Genomic DNA, 19596 nt, shown 5'->3' with positions numbered 1-19596 from the left:
ACATCCAGCCCGTCGCCCGGCCCCGCATACTTACTTGAATGTGTCGCGGCCGACCAAGCGCAATGCCATGGTCTGCGCGCGCTCGTAGGCCGGCTGGGGTGACCACAAGTGTCGCCCAGTCCGGCATTTTTGCTTGAAGATCTCACAGGAAAAAACACTGGAGAAAAAACTACCTAAAAAATGTCTTTCTTAAAGAAAAAAGTCTTGCCAGGACCAAAAGATCCCAGCAAGGAACTTAGGTCCTTACTCCTGACTAGACAGAAAAAAACTGATTCCCTGTAGCAGAGAGAAGGAGGATATACCCTCAGGGACTGCCCCTAAGGTGGAGCCAGAACGTTTTGTCTTTCTGCCTAGTCCTACTCCTGCGGAGACAACATAACCCAGCTCTTGAGAATCAAGAAGACTACGTCTGTCAATGAGCGATAGAGAAAGTAACCCTACTGGCCTACCTTAGGGTGGGACCACTTCCTGCAGTACTTTCCTGCCAAAGGCCAGGTCTTGCTGTGACAGTACTTCCACACTTCCCTTGTAGAGTGAGCCTTCAGCTTTGCTGAACACCTGCAACCTCATAAGACCTGGTAATGGCTTTTTTTAGGATTCTTGTTTGAGGATTTTGCAGCCTGCATACCTTTCCTTGGTCCAGAGTAAAGAACCCAAAAAGAGGATTAGACCTAAACTCCTTGGTCCTTTCCAAATAAGTGAGGAGACATCCCCCATCTAAAATAATGAAATTTCATTTATTTTTCATTCCTAGGATTATCGCAAAAATATGGTAGAACAATCTCTTGCTTCCTGTGGAAGTGAGAGGCTACCTTGGGCAGATATAAGGGATCTGGTCTCAGGATAATCTGGAAAGATTAACTTAAAGGTTATTTTATTGACAACCTATGTAGGTCCCCTACCCTCCTGGCTGTAGTGATAGCCAAGAGGAAGGCTAATTTGAGAGTCAGCACCTTAAGAGGGACTTACTCTAATGGTTCAAAAGGGCTTCTAGATAGAACCTCTAGAACCCTGGTTAGGTCCCATGGAGGTAACCCATTCCCAGTGACCGGGGTGGTCCTGTCCCTGGCTAACAGAAATCTTTTAATCAAAGGCTCTTTTGCCAGACTTGAATCTAGGAAAACAAAGAGCCACAATCTGTACCCCAAGTGTGTTCACCGCCACACCCTTATCTACCCCATCTTGCAAAAACTAGAGGCAGATACCACATTTTTCTGTTTATGCCAGGCACAGAATTTTTTCCAAACCTTGGAATAAATTGTGTTACTAGCTTCCTGCTCAGAAGGAGTGTGTCTATGACCCTATCCAAGCACCCTTTACTTTTTAGGAGGGGCCCTCCCTCGAGCAATTCATCCTCTGGTAGAAAACTAGCTTGGAGTGGTTGTCCAGTTTCTGTTAAGGCAGGACTGGGAGATTCCTTTGTTCTTTTTAGAGGAATCTTTCCCTGTTCCTTTCCTTGGTGACAACTGCAAATTCCAGGAACACCCACCGCTCCCTTATTGGAACAATAGGCTAGGTATTCCTGAGATCCAGAGCTGTCACCGGCCCTAGGGGTTAACCACCCTGGTATGAAGGACTTGACATCACTTGGCCTCTTTTGGAACTTGTTCTTGGGGTGAAAAGAGCTAAAAGTAACTCTTTTCCATGTTCTAGGAGCACTCCCCTTCTTGAAGGGTTCCCTCCTAGTATCCCTTAAGGAGGCCCCTAAAAAATTTCATAGGGTTGTCCTTAGGTTGTTTCCTAGAGAAAGGGAAACTGTTGAAACCCTGAGGATCTGGATAATACTTCATCCAAGCCTGTGCCAAACAGTAGGGATCCTTTGAAGGGCAAGGCACATAGCTTTACCTTAGAAGTGAAATCCCCTTCACAGGCCTTTATTCCAAATTGCTCTTCTGGCAGAATTGACCAGAGGGGCCGTTTTGGCTGAGGCGACCACAGCTTCCACTGCTGCATCTGCCAGGAAGTCTACAGATTTCCTTATCCCTGACAGGGAGTCCATCAGATCCTGGGACCCTCCTTCCTAGGAAGTGTGTCTTAGGAGTTTTCCTATACAGAAGTCCATATTTCTGGCGACAGGATGCTGCCAAGGCTGGAGCCATAGCAGATGAATTAGCCTCCCATGCTTTCTGCAATAAGGCTTCAATTTTTCTATCCATAGGCTCTGCTATGTTACCTGTATTTTCAAAGGACAGGTCAGACCTCTTGGTTGCTTGGGATAATGATGCGTCTAATTTGTGAATTTATCCTCTTCTTCCTTGAAGGGAAATTTCCTTTTCCACGTTTTTGGCTTTAAGAGGCTTTTCTCCAGAAATTGCCACTCTTGGGAGGATTAAATCCTTCAGGGATTTGTGAATAGGAAAGGCCGAAGGATTTTTGCCTAAACCTTTGTACATTGCTCTGTACTGAGGTTTTAGGAGGATCTGGGATTCCTTCACTATTATAGACAGCCTGAAGAAGTCCTTCCAAGTCCTCTAAGACTTGTTTTTCCTGGAAACTTCTTCCTTTGGCAGCTTTGCCTTTCCTCAGGGCTGAAGGCTCTGCAATGTTACTGTTAAGTGGTTTGAGCGTCTCCTCCGGATATCCTTTCCTTCCGTATTGCACTGCGCATGCCCAACACCAAGCGGAAGTTCTGGTCCTGAAAGTGAGGCTTGCAGCAGACTAGCAGTGGGTTTTTTGAAATTCCAAAGGCACTGCGATCCATGAAGAGCGGAGGAGACCCCTGCACACTGTCAGGGCCCAGGCATGGAGGAACCACCCATAAGAACGACTGCCTAGGGCTTTGGGGGGGAACCTGTAAGAAGCCTAGGAGGCGGCAGGTAGGGAGAAGCCTTTCATTGGCCCGACCGAACCTGGCTTACAGGGGGACCCATCCACATCCATTTGTTTTGGGTCAGAGAAAATAAAATGTTCGCTGTGGGAGAAACAAGATAAACTGCGATCAAGGGGAAGGGTGGGCCTTTTAACAGCTGAGCAATTGGATTGTGTTTCCTGTTGGGGAGAAGCCACCATCTCCCATGTTGGCCGTACTGGAAGGATGGAGAGAAAAATGCTTATTGCGATTTTTAGCAAAAAACAAAATAGAAAAAAAAAAAAAAGAAATTTGCACAGGTGATCAAATTACCACCAAAAGAAAGCTGTTTGTAGGATAAAAAAAAAGGACGTCATTTTTGTTTGGGTACAGTGTCACACGATCACGCAATTGTCCATTAAAGTCACGCAGTGCCAAAAAAATATGGCCTGGTCATTGAGCAGCCAAATCCTCCGGTCTGAAAGTGGTTAAATGCAAGAACTCACTCTTGCTGGTAGTCAAGTGTAGGTTTATGAAACTGAAGTTCAGTTCACTTCTCGGCAGTTCTCAGAGGAAAAGTATCTCCTCTGCCACCCTGTTTATGAAGCAGAAAACTAAGTTCACAGGGAGAACAGAAGTTTGCTCTGAAAACAGCTGAGAGCCATGAAAAACTGAACGGGCTGCCTGGAATCTTGTGAGACATAGCGAGATTACAGTACGAGAAAAATCACTGGTGCCTGTTTATTAAGCAGTGGTGAATTAATACTGTTGAATACACATGTATTCTCAAAGGAGACGCCCCACCTAATGTTAAAATGAGTCCCCCTACACAATATCTCCCTGTGCAGAGATGATCAGCGGAGAACATGTTCTCCCCCGATCATTTGTTTCATAAACCAAAAACGATCCGAGATGAGCTGCAATCATTAGGATTGCTGCTCATCTCAGTATCATAAACGGACACCTTTGTGTGAATGAATCAATGCAGTGCATGTTCCCAGCTTGCATTCATTGAATGAGTTCCCCATATATGTAAATATTGCAGAATATACAGCCTCTTGTTACATAACAAAGCTCCATTTCATGCTGAATAAACTAATGTAGCTTTACTAGAAAACTGGTTTAGAGTAAAAAAAAAAAAAAAAAAAAAAAAAAATCTTAAAAAACAATTATTCACCCTGGTAGGAGCTACAGATCAGCAAGATAGGGGTGGACATACTGTAGTTCTTTAGTCAATTTCTACTCTGGCGGCCATTCTTTGAAAAATTAATGACAGGTACACCAATTGCTGCTTGACATCTCATTACTCTTACCTCATAAATAAGGCTTGGAGAAAGATGAGCTCGTTGATAATGTTTCCTCATATTTGTCATGGTGGTAAATGACAAGTCACAATCTGGAGCCTCACACCTGAAAGGTAAAAAATTCTAGTAGTTTAGCAGTTGAATCTCACAGCTGCATTTGCATCTACATCTATGAATGTCCTACACCTACCTCTAGTTCTATGTATACAGTTTTTAGTACCACTATTTGTGTACTGTTACAGTTTGCTTTGCCAACACCTGGTTAGTCATGCGATTGGTTTTCAATAAACTGCATAAGGGAGGGGGTAGGGTTAAAATTTGTTGAGCTCAGAAGCCAAGGTTTCATTAAAGTAACTGAGGGGAAAAAAAAAAAAAAAAAAAAAAAAAAAAAAAAAGCACACCACGCATTAGGTACCGAGTAACTAACAGGTCTTCCAGGACAGCATCAGAGGCTCCTCCCACCTGAGACAGCAACCAAAATAGTCCATTTTTAAAAATGCCAGTCATAGTAAAGCACCCTCAGTAGGCTTATGAATCCGCACAACCCTTATGTAATTAGGTACCATACGGTTTTCCCTAATCTTCCAGGGCAGCATCTGAGAGGATGCATCAAGCAATACTTAGTAGAGAGGGGATAAAGTCTGAAGCACCTTGCGACCAAATGTCTGAAAAGATGGGTCGATGCAGTAATGCCTTGCGATAGTACTGAAACTAGACCATGCCGCTGCCTTCAGGGCTGCTCTGGTGTTGCCCCGACCCTTTCTGCGCATGGATGCCCAAGCTCTGGTCGAGTGAGATTGACCGCTCGGTGGGTCAAGGTTTTGTGCTTGGTAGGCTGTCTAAATAGCAAGCTTTATCCATCTGGCTATTGTACTTTAAGGCCTGCTTCCCCTTGTTGACTCCTGCATGGAGAATGTGTAGTGTGGTCGTTTTTTGCTAATCTAGTCCTCGCAAGGTAAGCTATGAGAATTTTCTTTACATCTAGCTTGTTGTATGCATCTCTTCTTGCTAGTCATCAAACCTGGAAGGGAGGGGATAACCACATCCTGTGTTCTGTGGAACGTTGGAATCTTCTGGTAGAAAAGTTGGATCTAGGGTGAGGATTTTATCTGTCAGAATCAGACAAGGTGCCATCATAGATCCAAGCCTGTAGTTCACCGATTCTCCTCGCTCACACAAGCACCACTAGGAGTACTGTTTAGTGTAAGGTATTTATCGGAGCATTCTTTCAATCGTTTAAAGGGTGCAGAGAGGAATCCTTCTGTACTGTGGAGAGGTCCCATGTTTGGGATTTGCCAAACTTCATGGGTCTGGCTCTTTTTAAACGAGAAAAGGAATCTTTTTGGTTCTCTGCCAGCCTGATTTCTAGGCAGGACAGAGCCGCCACTTGGACCTTCAAAGTGTTGTGAAATGCTATTCTGGCCCTTCCCGTAAGAAATCTAGGATTGCTGGAATAGGCCCTTGTCGGGGTCTCCTTTGTCTTCTGGTATGGGAGCAAACTTTTCCATCACTCTTAGATGGCTCTGGTAATTGGTTTTCTGCTGGCTAAAATGGTGTCCCATTACCCTGCTCGATAGACCCTCTGTAGCCTCCCCCTTCTCAGGAACCAGGGCGAGAGCTTCATGACCTTGTAGTTCGGGTGGTTGACTGGCCCCTGCAACAGGAGATTTGGCATTTCTGGAAGTGTTAGATGTGGTTAAAAGACTGAGCTTTTTCAAGTCACTGAACCATGGCCTCTGGGGCCAATGGGGTGCAGTAAGTATCAATTTTTTCCTTTCTTCCCCGATCTTTTGTACTACCTTTGGTATTATGGCAGTTGGAGGAAATGCATTATACAGCCGATATGCCCAATTTTGGTTGAACGCTTCAAAACCCATGTTTCCATCTGTGGGGTTCAGGGAGAAGAACTTTGGGAGCTTCGCATTTTTTTTTTGGGGAGGGGGGGTGATCCATAATATACAAAAAATACTCCACATAGACATGGGTATAAGAAGCTATAAAGCTGGCAAAAAGTAGGCAAGGTGATATTCGTAAAGAAACCAAATACATTATTGGTAATGGATATGATAACCAATGGAAGCGCTCAAGGATGCACCTGTATAGTATAGATATCCAATGTACAACTAGAAGACAAGACCCATACACAAAAAAAAAAATAAAAAAAAAATAGAGAATATCCTCCTTGATAGACATTGCTCCCACTGAATACCATTCATCAGCCCTCTAGAGCAGGGTACTCCATCCCTCTCCCTCCCCTCCATTGAGCTCAAGCTCCCAGGGGCTTGTACAGAGAAGGACCCCTAGTATCACCTATTGGTAGGTCCCATATGGCATATGTCATGGGTATCCATCCCTGTGCAAGTGGCACCAGCCGTTTGTTTCTTTTTTACTTCATTTATTTTACTTAATTTTGTGTATAGGTCTGGTCTTCTGGTTGTCCATAGGTTATCAGATATCTATACTATACAGGTGCAGCCTTGAGCGCTTCCAATTGGTCATCGTATCCATTACCAATTAATACATTTTGTTCCTCTAATAGCCCCTTGCCTACCATTTATTGCCAGCTTTATAGCTTCTTATACACATGTCTATGCGGGGTATTTTATGTATGCTTGGTTTGGCATACATCTATTAGATGAAGGCATTGTAGGGATACGTTTTACACTAGCTTGATGATACATCTATTTTTTTCACATTTGGGTGATCCACAAGGTTGCTTGATTTAGGACATGTCTTGTTTTTATGGCTTTTCAACTGAAGTCTGCCAGCATGTCAGTTCCCTTCAGATGGATCTGATGTTTCTCAGCCCATGACAGTGTCATTTCTGTCAAACTCAGACAAGAGTCAATTTCGTTGGGAGGAACCAAAATATTAATTTCTAGGGATGATTGGTTGCCATCCCATCGGGCTAGTGATTTTGTAGAGGCCTCATATGGAGCTGCATCCAGGTGATGGCCGGAATTGAGGATGTCATTAGTCCCAACACTGCCATGCCCTGTCTGATGGTCATGAATTTGGCCACTATCAGATACTATTGCCTCCATGATTTTCTTTTTTTCTCAAGTTAGGAAAATCTTGGTTATTTTGGCATCTAGTATGTAGCCCAAGTATGCGTCTCTGGCTTGGGATTAATTGATTTTTCTTTGTTCACAATCCATCCTAGGCTTTGTAGGCAAGATGCGTTTGTGCAAATTGTCTTCCAGGCTGCCTGCTGATTCGGCGAAGAACAGTAGATCTAAAGTATAGCCCACAACGCCTATGCTTTGCTGTTAGGTTTTTCAGTGCTTCTGCCATTTGAGAAAATTCTGGGTGCAGAGGAGATGCCAAAAAGGTAGAGCTGTGTACAGAAAATGTAGAGATGGCTCTTTATCAGCACATGCAAATCTGCATACTGCAGATCTACTGTAGCCATGAATACTCCCACCGGAAGGATATTCATGACCGAACTGATGACTCCCATCCTGAATCACTTGTACCTTATCCTTTTGTTTAGTGGTTTGAGGTTCAGTATGAGCCTTAGCTTGCCTGATGGTTTTCATCACAAATATGTGCGCATAAACTACTGTTTTTTCCCCCTCTTCTGGCGGTACATGACAAATCACCTTTAGTAGTTTTCTAGTGTGAATAAAAGGCCTCTGCATGGACTGCCTTTCAGGAGGGTTATTACCAGGTACTTGGTTGGGGGGGGAAGAGTGCAAAACTATAGAGTAACCTGCTATTTGTGCAAAGGATAAGTCTGTTTTGGCACTTTTCCACTGCAAGTACCGGCTCGGCTCTACTTGACCCTGCTTGGCCCGTTTTGCTTTTCCACTGCTGGTACCGCATGGTACAGTGTTGGAACGGTTTGGTATGGTATGGTTTGCTTTGCCACTAAAGTAGTACTAAAGTTAAGTGGGTGGGATTCTCTGACCAATCAGTGGCTAGTAGTGACTGCATGCAAAGGATTGTGGGATATGGTACCGGGTATGGTACCTCTTGGAAACCACAATCGAGGTGGTACTGTTTTTGAGAGCCGTACCGTTCAGTTCCATGCAGTGGAAAAGCGCCACCGTACCGTACCAAACCTTTCCTACACTATACCATACGGTACCAGCAGTGGAAAAGCACAAAAGCGAGCCGAACCGTTCGGTTCCATGCAGTGGAAAAGCGCCATTTGTGATCTTCCTCCACTGATAAGCAAAGGTTGCCAATCTGTCCCCCCACCGGAGACAGTCATTGCTTCATTTCTTGGAATGGAATACTTGAGGATAAAGTCTCCCTTGCCTTTGTTGTCTCCAGTGCTTCCTTGATCCGTTTTTTTTTTTTTTTTTTTAATCTCCTGGACTGACAAAAGGGCCCTTTCCCTTGCTTCTTTTTGGTTTGAGGAAACCCTTATTTTTGGCTGCGGTTATGTCCAGAACAGTAAATCGCCTGTGAAGGGGATCCTACACAATCTATTTTTGGAAGCGATTTACCCCAAATGCCAAATTAAGCCAGTGGTCCAGGCAGATACCCTTGCAGCTTCAGCTGATGCATCTGCCAGGAATGCTGCCGGTCTAGTTAGTGTGGGTACGGTCCTTCCCAACTTCTCTTGGGGTATCTCCTAGCAGCCGAGTCAACCAGACTATCAAGGTCCTAGCCATGCAGGTGGTAGCTATGGCCAGATTTAGATTCACGTCTCCAGCTTCCCAAGCAATCTTTAGCAGTGCCTCTACCTTTTTATCCATGGGTTCACTGAGGGTCCTGAAGTTGAAGGCCAAGTTAGATATTTTGCGACGGGCAAGGGAGGAATCTACTTTAGGGCATTTTGCCCAGGATGCTGTATTCTCCTCTGCAAAATTATATCTGCACTTATACAAAGCTGGTGTGAAGAGCTTGCTTTTCCAGTTCTTCCCATTCTTTGACTATATTTTTCAGAGTCTCATGTATCAGGAATGTTCTTGGTTTTTTCGGTTGTAAGCCTTTGTACATCTTAACCTGTAAGGAAAGCTCTGCGACTTTTTGCTCTTTGATGCCCAGCATATCTGCTTTGGCTCTCAGCAAATTGTCCGTGTCTTCCAAAGGAAAAAAGGTTGCCTTGCCTGAGTCCGAGCATAGGCCATCTTTGGATTCTGAATCGGTTTCCTGCTCAGCTAGGGTTAACTCTTTCCCACTGCACAAGGGGGATGGATGGCTTACTAGTAGACGGGAACTGGCCTGGCTGGAACCTCCAGCTTTTCTATAGCCAGATGTAGTGGCCCATTCATGCCTTTTTAAAAAGAGTTGAGAACGTCTTTAAAGGAACCCCTGTGAATCCTTGGCCACCATTTTGTTGATGCATTTTTAGCATAAGGTTTTTTCCCCCCCATTCTGGAGGAAACCTGTGACTGCAAAAGGCGCATTCCTTGCTGCGGGTCTTTGCCCTTTTTTCTTCTGGGGTCTATATCAATAAGCACAAAGGACTCAGTGAGGTAAAGTAGGGAGGTAAAGGCCAGAAACTCTAGTTCTCTGGCTTACCATGGAGCTATCCTGACGAGCAGATCTGCAGGGCAGGGAAACATCCGACATGGTCAGCCTCAGAAAGCCTCCCCCACATAAAAGCTTTTTAACTGCTTCCTGCTACAGCCCCACTCCCAGCCAATTCTATGCAGGTTGGTGGACATACCTGCACTGCCATCTGCTCTCCTGGTATCCTTTCCGCCTACCGTTTTAGGGAAGAAAGGCCATCTGAGCCTTTGTTTTCTTTAAAAACCACACCGCCACCTGAAGTGACTTCAGCAGAGGTGCCCTGCTCTGTCATCCAGCTCCAGGGCTTCCGCCTTCACCAAGATGGCTGCAGACCGAAGTGCTGGAGGACCATGCTCTTCCAGCAGCGCGGTGCAGCTGTTGTGTGAGGAGGCTGGCAGGGCAGCTCGTGCTCAGCTAGTGCCATGTAGATGGGGGAGACTGAACAGCTGGCTCCACTCCAGGTGCAGAGGTCTTTGGGGGGGGAAATACCATTGACATTCTGTGCAGCTGGGGGGTGCTGCATATCCCTCAGTAGGAGGTGAAACCTCAGGCGGGGGCCAGCTTGCCCCGAAATGCTGCCCCTGACCTGCACTACCCACAGCCTGCTGGGCTGGCCAGGGAGTCCCCTGCAAATAGCACAGAGACTAGAAGAAAAAAAACATCTAAACGTCTGCAGCTCCTGTGGATTCGGAGGCAACACTAAACGGAGGCACGCAGGTATGACTGACATTTTTATAATGGTGGACTATTGTGTTTCCCTGTTTCAGGGAAGAGGAGCCTCTCAGATGCTGCCCTGGAAGACAATTCGAGAAAAAAAAAAAAAAAGACAGATCCCCCCCCCCCCCCTATACACAGCTATCTTAATCTAAGTGGGGATACACAGGTTGCAGAAATTTCCATGATACACCATCCCACAAGCCCTGCCTCCCATGCCGGTTTACTGATCCTGCTCATTAGCCAAAGTCTCCTACAACGCAGATCTGTGGTCCTGCATTGCATGCGATCAGGTTTGAGATCCCGTCCCATTTTTTGGCTACCAGAGAAGACACGACTGAGGATTAACATGTTAGAAAAAGTGAGCTTATCCTTTGGAAGAATCATTTGTATAAGATTCTAGGCAAAAATAAACAGTAGAGGCAATTGAGATATGTTTGGTGGTTTTGCACATAGCAGCTGGGATCCCCCCTCTTAGAATCCCCTGCCATCCCTCCAGGCCCCTCCCTCTTGTCCCCACAGCAAGCAGCTTGCTATAGGGGCCAAACAGGCTCACTCCCAAGCTGCTGCTCTGCATGCCCATTCAGACAGCTGTGCCTCAGCCACACCCCCCTCTCCCATTGGCTTACTGGCTGGGATTGACAGCAGTGAGAAGCAAGTTCCTGAAGAGCTGAGGCAATCAAGCACCTCACTGGATTGGGATGGGGCTCAGGTAAGTATTGGGGGGCTGCTGAATAGAGAAGGTTTTTTACCTTCATGCATAAAATGCATGAAGGTAAAAAAATGTGATCCTTTAGAAACACTATCATGGGTTGCAGAGCTCTAGCTGTCACTCAGCTGCCATGTCAGATCACTGCCACCCCATTGTAATTCTAACCATTTCCTGGCACTATTACCAACTCCTAGAGGTTTCTCCAAGTACTTACTTGCAAGGCTTTTCCCCAGTATGTGTCATAGAATGACGGGTCAGGTGAAACAAAGTCACAAAGCCTTTACGGCATCCTTCAAAAGTGCAGGGAAAAGGTCTCTAGTCAAGAAAAAGAAAAGCACATGTTACAATAGTAGAACGGAAGAACAGAACTGCTTTTATTTTGAGGACCAAGTCTACACAAAATAATGCACCCTGGATGGAAGGCACACTTGAGTGACATCACTGGGCACTACAAATGTGAATATCTCTCAAAGTGCACATTTAGGAGATATTCACTGTACCTACAGGTAAGCCTTAATAGAGTTGTATGCAACAGTGAAAAAAAAAAAAAATTAGGACTTCTCTGCTGCTTTAACTTCACCTCCTAGCCAGGAAACAGAAAACGAACTGAATTTTCATCAGAGAAATCCTCTCAGAACACATACCTGCTGGATCTTTCCAGAAATTCAGGAGCCATCCTTCACAGCCCGTTTAGTTCTCATCTTGGACTACAGAATGACTAGCCTTTATGTTGTAGACATCCAAGAGTGGGAGTGATTGAGTAGTTTAACAAAGCCACTAGGCAGGGCTGACACCACTCATTCCACAAAAGTGCTGCTGTCTACAACAGGAATGAAGTGGCCAAACACTATACAATCTGATCATAGAATTGCCTTTAGATCTATTACGTAGCATGTAGTTTATAGACTTGCCTTATTGGCTACAAGTTGATCAGGTGTGTTATTTTGCATAGCTTTGGGAAAACTGCAGATTGCACAGTCAGATTGCATAGTGCAATGATGACGAACCTTGGCACGCCAGATGTTTTGGAACTACATTTCCCATGATACTCATGTACTCTGCAGTGTAGTTGAGCATCATGGGAAATGTAGTTACAAAACATCTAGGGTGCCATGGTTTGCCATCACTGGTATAGTGCATTTCCCACTTTAGAGCTTAGTGCATATCTGGCACATGAACAGGTAACCTTTTTGTACTAGCAGGGGGATAGATAGAGATATATAGAAAAAAAGTGGGATTTGAAATGTGCACATAATACAGGGGGCACAACGCTGTTCATTTTGCCTTGACATGCTTTAAAGTGATTGTAAGGTCTCAAGATTTTCCACCTGAATGCTTTCAGGTGGAAATCCTTTGCTGCCCCCCTTTTCTTACCTTAGCCCGACCCAATGAGGAGCACGAGGCCAGTGGGTCCAGCTGCTGTCTCCTCATTGGACATTGGCTACCGCTGCTGTCAATCAAATCCAGTGACAGGATCAGGGACAAGTCCCGCTGCCTGATTTAACAGACACAGTAGGACTCTGTAGCATGCCCACATGGAAAACAGCTTTCTGTGGGGGGACCTGATGAATGGGAGTAGCCAGGAGCACCAGTGGGGGACCCCAGAAGAGGAGGAATGAGTCTGCTCTGTACAAAACCCTTACACCGAGCAGGCAAGTATAACACGTTTGTTCGTTTTAAGAGTGGGGGGGGGGGGGGCTTTTAACAATCTCTTTTACAAAGTCTGCTTTAAACGAGGCCCCTTTATTCCTTTGTGTTAGTGTAGAATGTAGAATGCATAGACCAGTAGCTGAGAAACGTCAGACGACATGTCTGGACAAAAATCACTGCCATACAGGACACAAATATGGAACACAGCAAAGCACTGACAAGTGATCAGGGGAGATCCCATACACAGCACAGCACTGACAAGTGATCAGGGGAGATCCCATACACAGCACAGCACTGACAAGTGATCAGGGGAGATCCCATACACACAGCACAGCACTGACAAGTGATCAGGGGAGATCCCATACACACAGCACAGCACTGACAAGTGATCAGGGGAGATCCCATACACACAGCACAGCACTGACAAGTGATCAGGGGAGATCCCATACACACAGCACAGCACTGACAAGTGATCAGGGGAGATCCCATACACACAGCACAGCACTGACAAGTGATCAGGGGAGATCCCATACACACAGCACAGCACTGACAAGTGATCAGGGGAGATCCCATACACACAGCACAGCACTGACAAGTGATCAGGGGAGATCCCATACACACAGCACAGCACTGACAAGTGATCAGGGGAGATCCCATACACACAGCACAGCACTGACAAGTGATCAGGGGAGATCCCATACACACAGCACTGCACTGACAAGTGATCAGGGGAGATCCCATACACACAGCACAGCACTGACAAGTGATCAGGGGAGATCCCATACACACAGCACAGCACTGACAAGTGATCAGGGGAGATCCCATACACACAGCACAGCACTGACAAGTGATCAGGGGAGATCCCATACACACAGCACAGCACTGACAAGTGATCAGGGGAGATCCCATACACACAGCACGGCACTGACAAGTGATCAGGGGAGATCCCATACACACAGCACGGCACTGACAAGTGATCAGGGGAGATCCCATACACACAGCACGGCACTGACAAGTGATCAGGGGAGATCCCATACACACAGCACGGCACTGACAAGTGATCAGGGGACATCCCATACACACAGCACGGCACTGACAAGTGATCAGGGGACATCCCATACACACAGCACGGCACTGACAAGTGATCAGGGGACATCCCATACACACAGCACGGCACTGACAAGTGATCAGGGGACATCCCATACACACAGCACGGCACTGACAAGTGATCAGGGGACATCCCATACACACAGCACGGCACTGACAAGTGATCAGGGGACATCCCATACACACAGCACGGCACTGACAAGTGATCAGGGGACATCCCATACACACAGCACGGCACTGACAAGTGATCAGGGGACATCCCATACACACAGCACGGCACTGACAAGTGATCAGGGGACATCCCATACACACAGCACGGCACTGACAAGTGATCAGGGGAGATCCCATACACACAGCACGGCACTGACAAGTGATCAGGGGAGATCCCATACACACAGCACGGCACTGACAAGTGATCAGGGGAGATCCCATACACACAGCACGGCACTGACAAGTGATCAGGGGAGATCCCATACACACAGCACGGCACTGACAAGTGATCAGGGGAGATCCCATACACACAGCACGGCACTGACAAGTGATCAGGGGAGATCCCATACACACAGCACGGCACTGACAAGTGATCAGGGGAGATCCCATACACACAGCACGGCACTGACAAGTGATCAGGGGAGATCCCATACACACAGCACGGCACTGACAAGTGATCAGGGGACATCCCATACACACAGCACGGCACTGACAAGTGATCAGGGGACATCCCATACACACAGCACGGCACTGACAAGTGATCAGGGGAGATCCCATACACACAGCACGGCACTGACAAGTGATCAGGGGAGATCCCATACACACAGCACTGACAAGTGATCAGGGGAGATCCCATACACACAGCACGGCACTGACAAGTGATCAGGGGACATCCCATACACACAGCACGGCACTGACAAGTGATCAGGGGACATCCCATACACACAGCACGGCACTGACAAGTGATCAGGGGAGATCCCATACACACAGCACGGCACTGACAAGTGATCAGGGGACATCCCATACACACAGCACGGCACTGACAAGTGATCAGGGGACATCCCATACACACAGCACGGCACTGACAAGTGATCAGGGGACATCCCATACACACAGCACGGCACTGACAAGTGATCAGGGGACATCCCATACACACAGCACGGCACTGACAAGTGATCAGGGGACATCCCATACACACAGCACGGCACTGACAAGTGATCAGGGGACATCCCATACACACAGCACGGCACTGACAAGTGATCAGGGGACATCCCATACACACAGCACGGCACTGACAAGTGATCAGGGGACATCCCATACACACAGCACGGCACTGACAAGTGATCAGGGGACATCCCATTCACACAGCACGGCACTGACAAGTGATCAGGGGACATCCCATACACACAGCACGGCACTGACAAGTGATCAGGGGAGATCCCATACACACAGCACGGCACTGACAAGTGATCAGGGGAGATCCCATACACACAGCACGGCACTGACAAGTGATCAGGGGAGATCCCATACACACAGCACGGCACTGACAAGTGATCAGGGGAGATCCCATACACACAGCACGGCACTGACAAGTGATCAGGGGAGATCCCATACACACAGCACGGCACTGACAAGTGATCAGGGGAGATCCCATACACACAGCACGGCACTGACAAGTGATCAGGGGAGATCCCATACACACAGCACGGCACTGACAAGTGATCAGGGGAGATCCCATACACACAGCACGGCACTGACAAGTGATCAGGGGAGATCCCATACACACAGCACGGCACTGACAAGTGATCAGGGGACATCCCATACACACAGCACGGCACTGACAAGTGATCAGGGGACATCCCATACACACAGCACGGCACTGACAAGTGATCAGGGGAGATCCCATACACACAGCACGGCACTGACAAGTGATCAGGGGAGATCCCATACACACAGCACTGACAAGTGATCAGGGGAGATCCCATACACACAGCACGGCACTGACAAGTGATCAGGGGACATCCCATACACACAGCACGGCACTGACAAGTGATCAGGGGACATCCCATACACACAGCACGGCACTGACAAGTGATCAGGGGAGATCCCATACACACAGCACGGCACTGACAAGTGATCAGGGGACATCCCATACACACAGCACGGCACTGACAAGTGATCAGGGGACATCCCATACACACAGCACGGCACTGACAAGTGATCAGGGGACATCCCATACACACAGCACGGCACTGACAAGTGATCAGGGGAGATCCCATACACAGCACGGCACTGACAAGTGATCAGGGGAGATCCCATACACAGCATGGCACTGACAAGTGATCAGGGAGATCCCATACACACAGCTTAGCACTGACAGTGATCAGGGAGATCCCATACACACAGCATAGCACTGACAAGTGATCAGGGAGATCCCATACACACAGCTTAGCACTGACAAGTGATCAGGGGAGATCCCACAAACACAGCTTAGCACTGACAAGTGATCAGGGGAGATCCCATACACACAGCTTAGCACTGACAAGTGATCAGGGGAGATCCCATACACACAGCATAGCACTGACAGGTGATCAGGGGAGATCCAATACACACAGCATAGCACTGACAGTGATCAGGAGATCTCATGGGGAGTACAGGTGACTGATCAGGGAGTACAGCTCAGCACAGACAGCAATCAGGGAGACCCTATACATAACACTGGGGTGATGGTTCCGGTGGGTCTCACCTCCCCGGTGTGTTTGCAGAGATGAGCCTGCAGCTTCCAGTTCTTATTGTAGGATGCACTGCAGTCCGGAAAAGAGCAGATAAAGCGCTTATACACGGCCGGTGGCGCCTTCTCACCCATCTTCCCCACCCGGTTATACCGTCCCGGTTTCCCAATACTGAAGGCACAACTCCTGGGAACCACCGACACCGCCATGTCCTGGCTTTCTACACATTGGACTCATCCACTGTCTGTCTCCAGAGAAGGGGGAGGGGGCAGCCCGAATACATACAATTACAAAGCTTGTCTGGAATGAGTGGTATATTGAACGTATTCATATACAATTACTATGGAGAATAAAAGGTAACATTCAGTGGTTTCGTTTCTGTGGCCACTGTATTATACAGCGTCCCCCCCGGAACCTTCCATGGTACGATCCCGTTCGGGTCACGTGCACTGCTTTGAAGTTAGAGCGCGCCATGTTGGTGATGGGAGACACGTGTTCTGGCTATAGTCGGGCTGCTCACGTTGTACAGTTCTAACTTCTAACAGTAGAGCAGGGAGGAGGTTGTAGGAAGCTGTAGGAGAGGGAACTGGTATAACGTACAGCCTGAGCTTCCAGGAGACTGGTGTATATGTAGGTGGGGGTGTACAAGAAGGAGGGGTGCTCTGAGGGCAAAGGTACACAGATGCTAGCAGCCTGTAAAGCTCCATGGGCCCATTCACACAGGAGGTTTGGGGGTTGGTCTGCACTGTCACTGACCCCCAATTATTACCTCTTGTAGCGGCCGGGGGGATGTACACATGCCTGCCATGGTTTTGTGTAGCACCTGCTGAAAACCACCCATTTAAAGTGACTGTAAATGATCACATTGTAAGCCCATTCAGTTTAAAATAGATATCAAAGGCAAAACATTTTTGAATAGATATTAAAATACATTATAAATACCTTTATTTCTCAGCTGCATAAGAGCTGGGGGAGAAGGAACAGCAGAACACTAATCTTCCCTGTGAATGACTGGAGGGCGAACCAGGACAAGTCAGATCATTGAAGGAAAGCATAGCCAGAGAACTGACTAGGGATGCACCGAAATTTCGGCCGAAAATGAGCCTATCCCATTTCGGCCGATAATGGGTTAACATTGCCGAAATTAATATGGCCGCCGTGAGGAAGGAGGAGGGCGCAGGGCAGGTTTTAAAAGTTCCGCCTCTCAATGACGTCCCTACTACTACGATCTGTGCATGAATGAAGGGACATACCAGGGGGGAGGGCGGGGCGAGCGGCCGCTAATAACTATAACTATGTGAGCCTTCACTTCCCTGTCAGAGGAGATACATGCCTGACAGGGAAGTGAAGGCTCACATAGTTATAGTTATTAGCGGCCGCCCCCCCCCCCTCGCCCGGTGTCAGGTCAGTTCTCATTCACACACAGAGTCCCGCTGACAGGGAAGGATCACGTAGTTATATCTATTAGCGGCCGCTCGCCCCGCCCTCCCGCCCGGTGTGTCCCTTCATTCATGCACAGATCGTAGTAGTGACATCACCGGGAGGAGGGCCGCCGGCCAGAGGCGCTTCTTTTGAATGGACACCTGAGGAAGGACGCTGAGCCAGAGGGGGGGAGGGTGTACTGCCGAGGGGGACGCTGAGGCAGTGGGGGGGGGATGGGGGAGAGCTGAGGCAGCTTACCAATGGTATTTGTATTATGAAGCATGAGGGGTTAATGTATTGTCACTGCAGGTCACTGATGCATTAGTGACCGACCAGTGGCAGTTAATTAACCCCTTTGTGCTGCATTAGTGCAACCAGTATCAGTGTTAATTAACACTGGTTGCACTGATACTGGTTGCACTAATGCAGCACAAAGGAGTTAATTAACTGCCACTGGTCGGTCACTAATGCATCAGTGACCTGCAGTGACAATACATTAACCCCTCATGCTTCATAATACAAATACCATTGGTAATTAAATGAACCTCTTGCCAACCCATCACAGTACATATACTGTGACAGGGTGGCAGCGACAGGTGTACGTCGCTACCTGTTTTTGGTGCATGCCCCTCTTCTTTCTATTTTAATTTTTTTTTGGGGAAAAAGTCATTTTCGGCCAAGGGCATCCTGCATTTTCGGTTTCGGCCCAGAATTTTCATTTCGGTGCATCCCTAGAACTGACCACCATGTGTTCTGCTCAGTGTGGTCAGTTTTTATAATAGGAAAGCAGAGGGATTGTTGACAGGACACCAGGGATTTCACCGTAAGTGCCAGTTCATTTGTACGATCACAGAGATCGCATGTAGTTCGGAGCGCACTTCTCCTAAAATTACATGCAAAGTCTGTACGGTGCAAATACAGTCGTACAGTTTGTATGGCTGAATTCGCACCGCAATCGCACTGAAACACGCACCGGGCCCTTTTTTTGGTCCACAGCAGAATCAGATCGCATGGTGGTTCACACTAGTGCGATCCAATTCTGTGCAAACTCTCAGATCGCACTGCAATATGCGATCTGATCTGGGGGTTCCCGCATCGCATAAATGTGAACCGGCACTTAGGAAGCAATACAAAGAGATCAGAATACTTCCTCATACAAGTACAGCAGGCACATGTCGGGAATAAGAAGTTTTGGGGTAGCAAACGCTTAAAGAGGCTGTAAGCCTTGAAAAAAAAAAAAAAAACTGTAAGACAAAGACATAATGAGCTAGTATGCATTGCGTACTAGCTCATTGTGAAATACTTATCTTAGAACGAGCCCTTCATCGGTGCCCACACACCGCTCAGACAGCTGACATCTTCCCCTGTGTTTCTTCTGGGCTCCAGCACTGTGAGTGGCGGGAGCCGCAATAAGGTCATTCCCGCCGCCATTTACGGCACAGTAAGCCGGACCTTCAGAGCGCATGCGCCAATGACCTCATCAGCTGCATGAACGCTGAATATCTCCTAAACAGTGCAAGTTTAGGAGATATTCACAGTACCTACAGGTAAGTCTTATTACAGGCTTACATGTAGGTACAATTACAAAATAAGACTTTACGTCCTCTTTAAGGCCCCTTTCACACAGGCGGACCGTTCAGATGCGCCTGTCCGTTTTTTTGGCGGATCTGAACGGTCCCCCCATGCATTCCTATGGGGCATCGGATGTCA

At 47.4% G+C, this 19596-nt stretch overlaps 1 protein-coding gene across 1 annotated transcript in view; it reads right to left on the bottom strand.

Moving 5' to 3' along the window:
• The window catches only part of GTF3A (general transcription factor IIIA), a 34107-nt gene extending 17413 nt beyond the window's left edge, over positions 1-16694 (bottom strand). Inside the window, exons 1-3 of the mRNA XM_082246906.1 lie at positions 16479-16694; positions 11199-11299; positions 4102-4198 (exon numbers count right to left, since the gene is read on the bottom strand). Coding sequence (XP_082103032.1) covers positions 4102-4198; positions 11199-11299; positions 16479-16673 — 393 coding nt within the window. The 5' untranslated portion in view covers positions 16674-16694. The remainder of the gene's footprint in view (positions 1-4101; positions 4199-11198; positions 11300-16478) is intronic.
• Positions 16695-19596: the final 2902 nt, after the last annotated feature.

Source organism: Pelophylax lessonae, assembly GCF_965119305.1.
Source record: "Pelophylax lessonae genome assembly, chromosome: 2".
NCBI classification, from domain to species: domain Eukaryota; kingdom Metazoa; phylum Chordata; class Amphibia; order Anura; family Ranidae; genus Pelophylax; species Pelophylax lessonae.
Note: the sequence above shows the minus strand (reverse complement) of the source record. Positions and strands in the feature narration are given on the sequence as shown.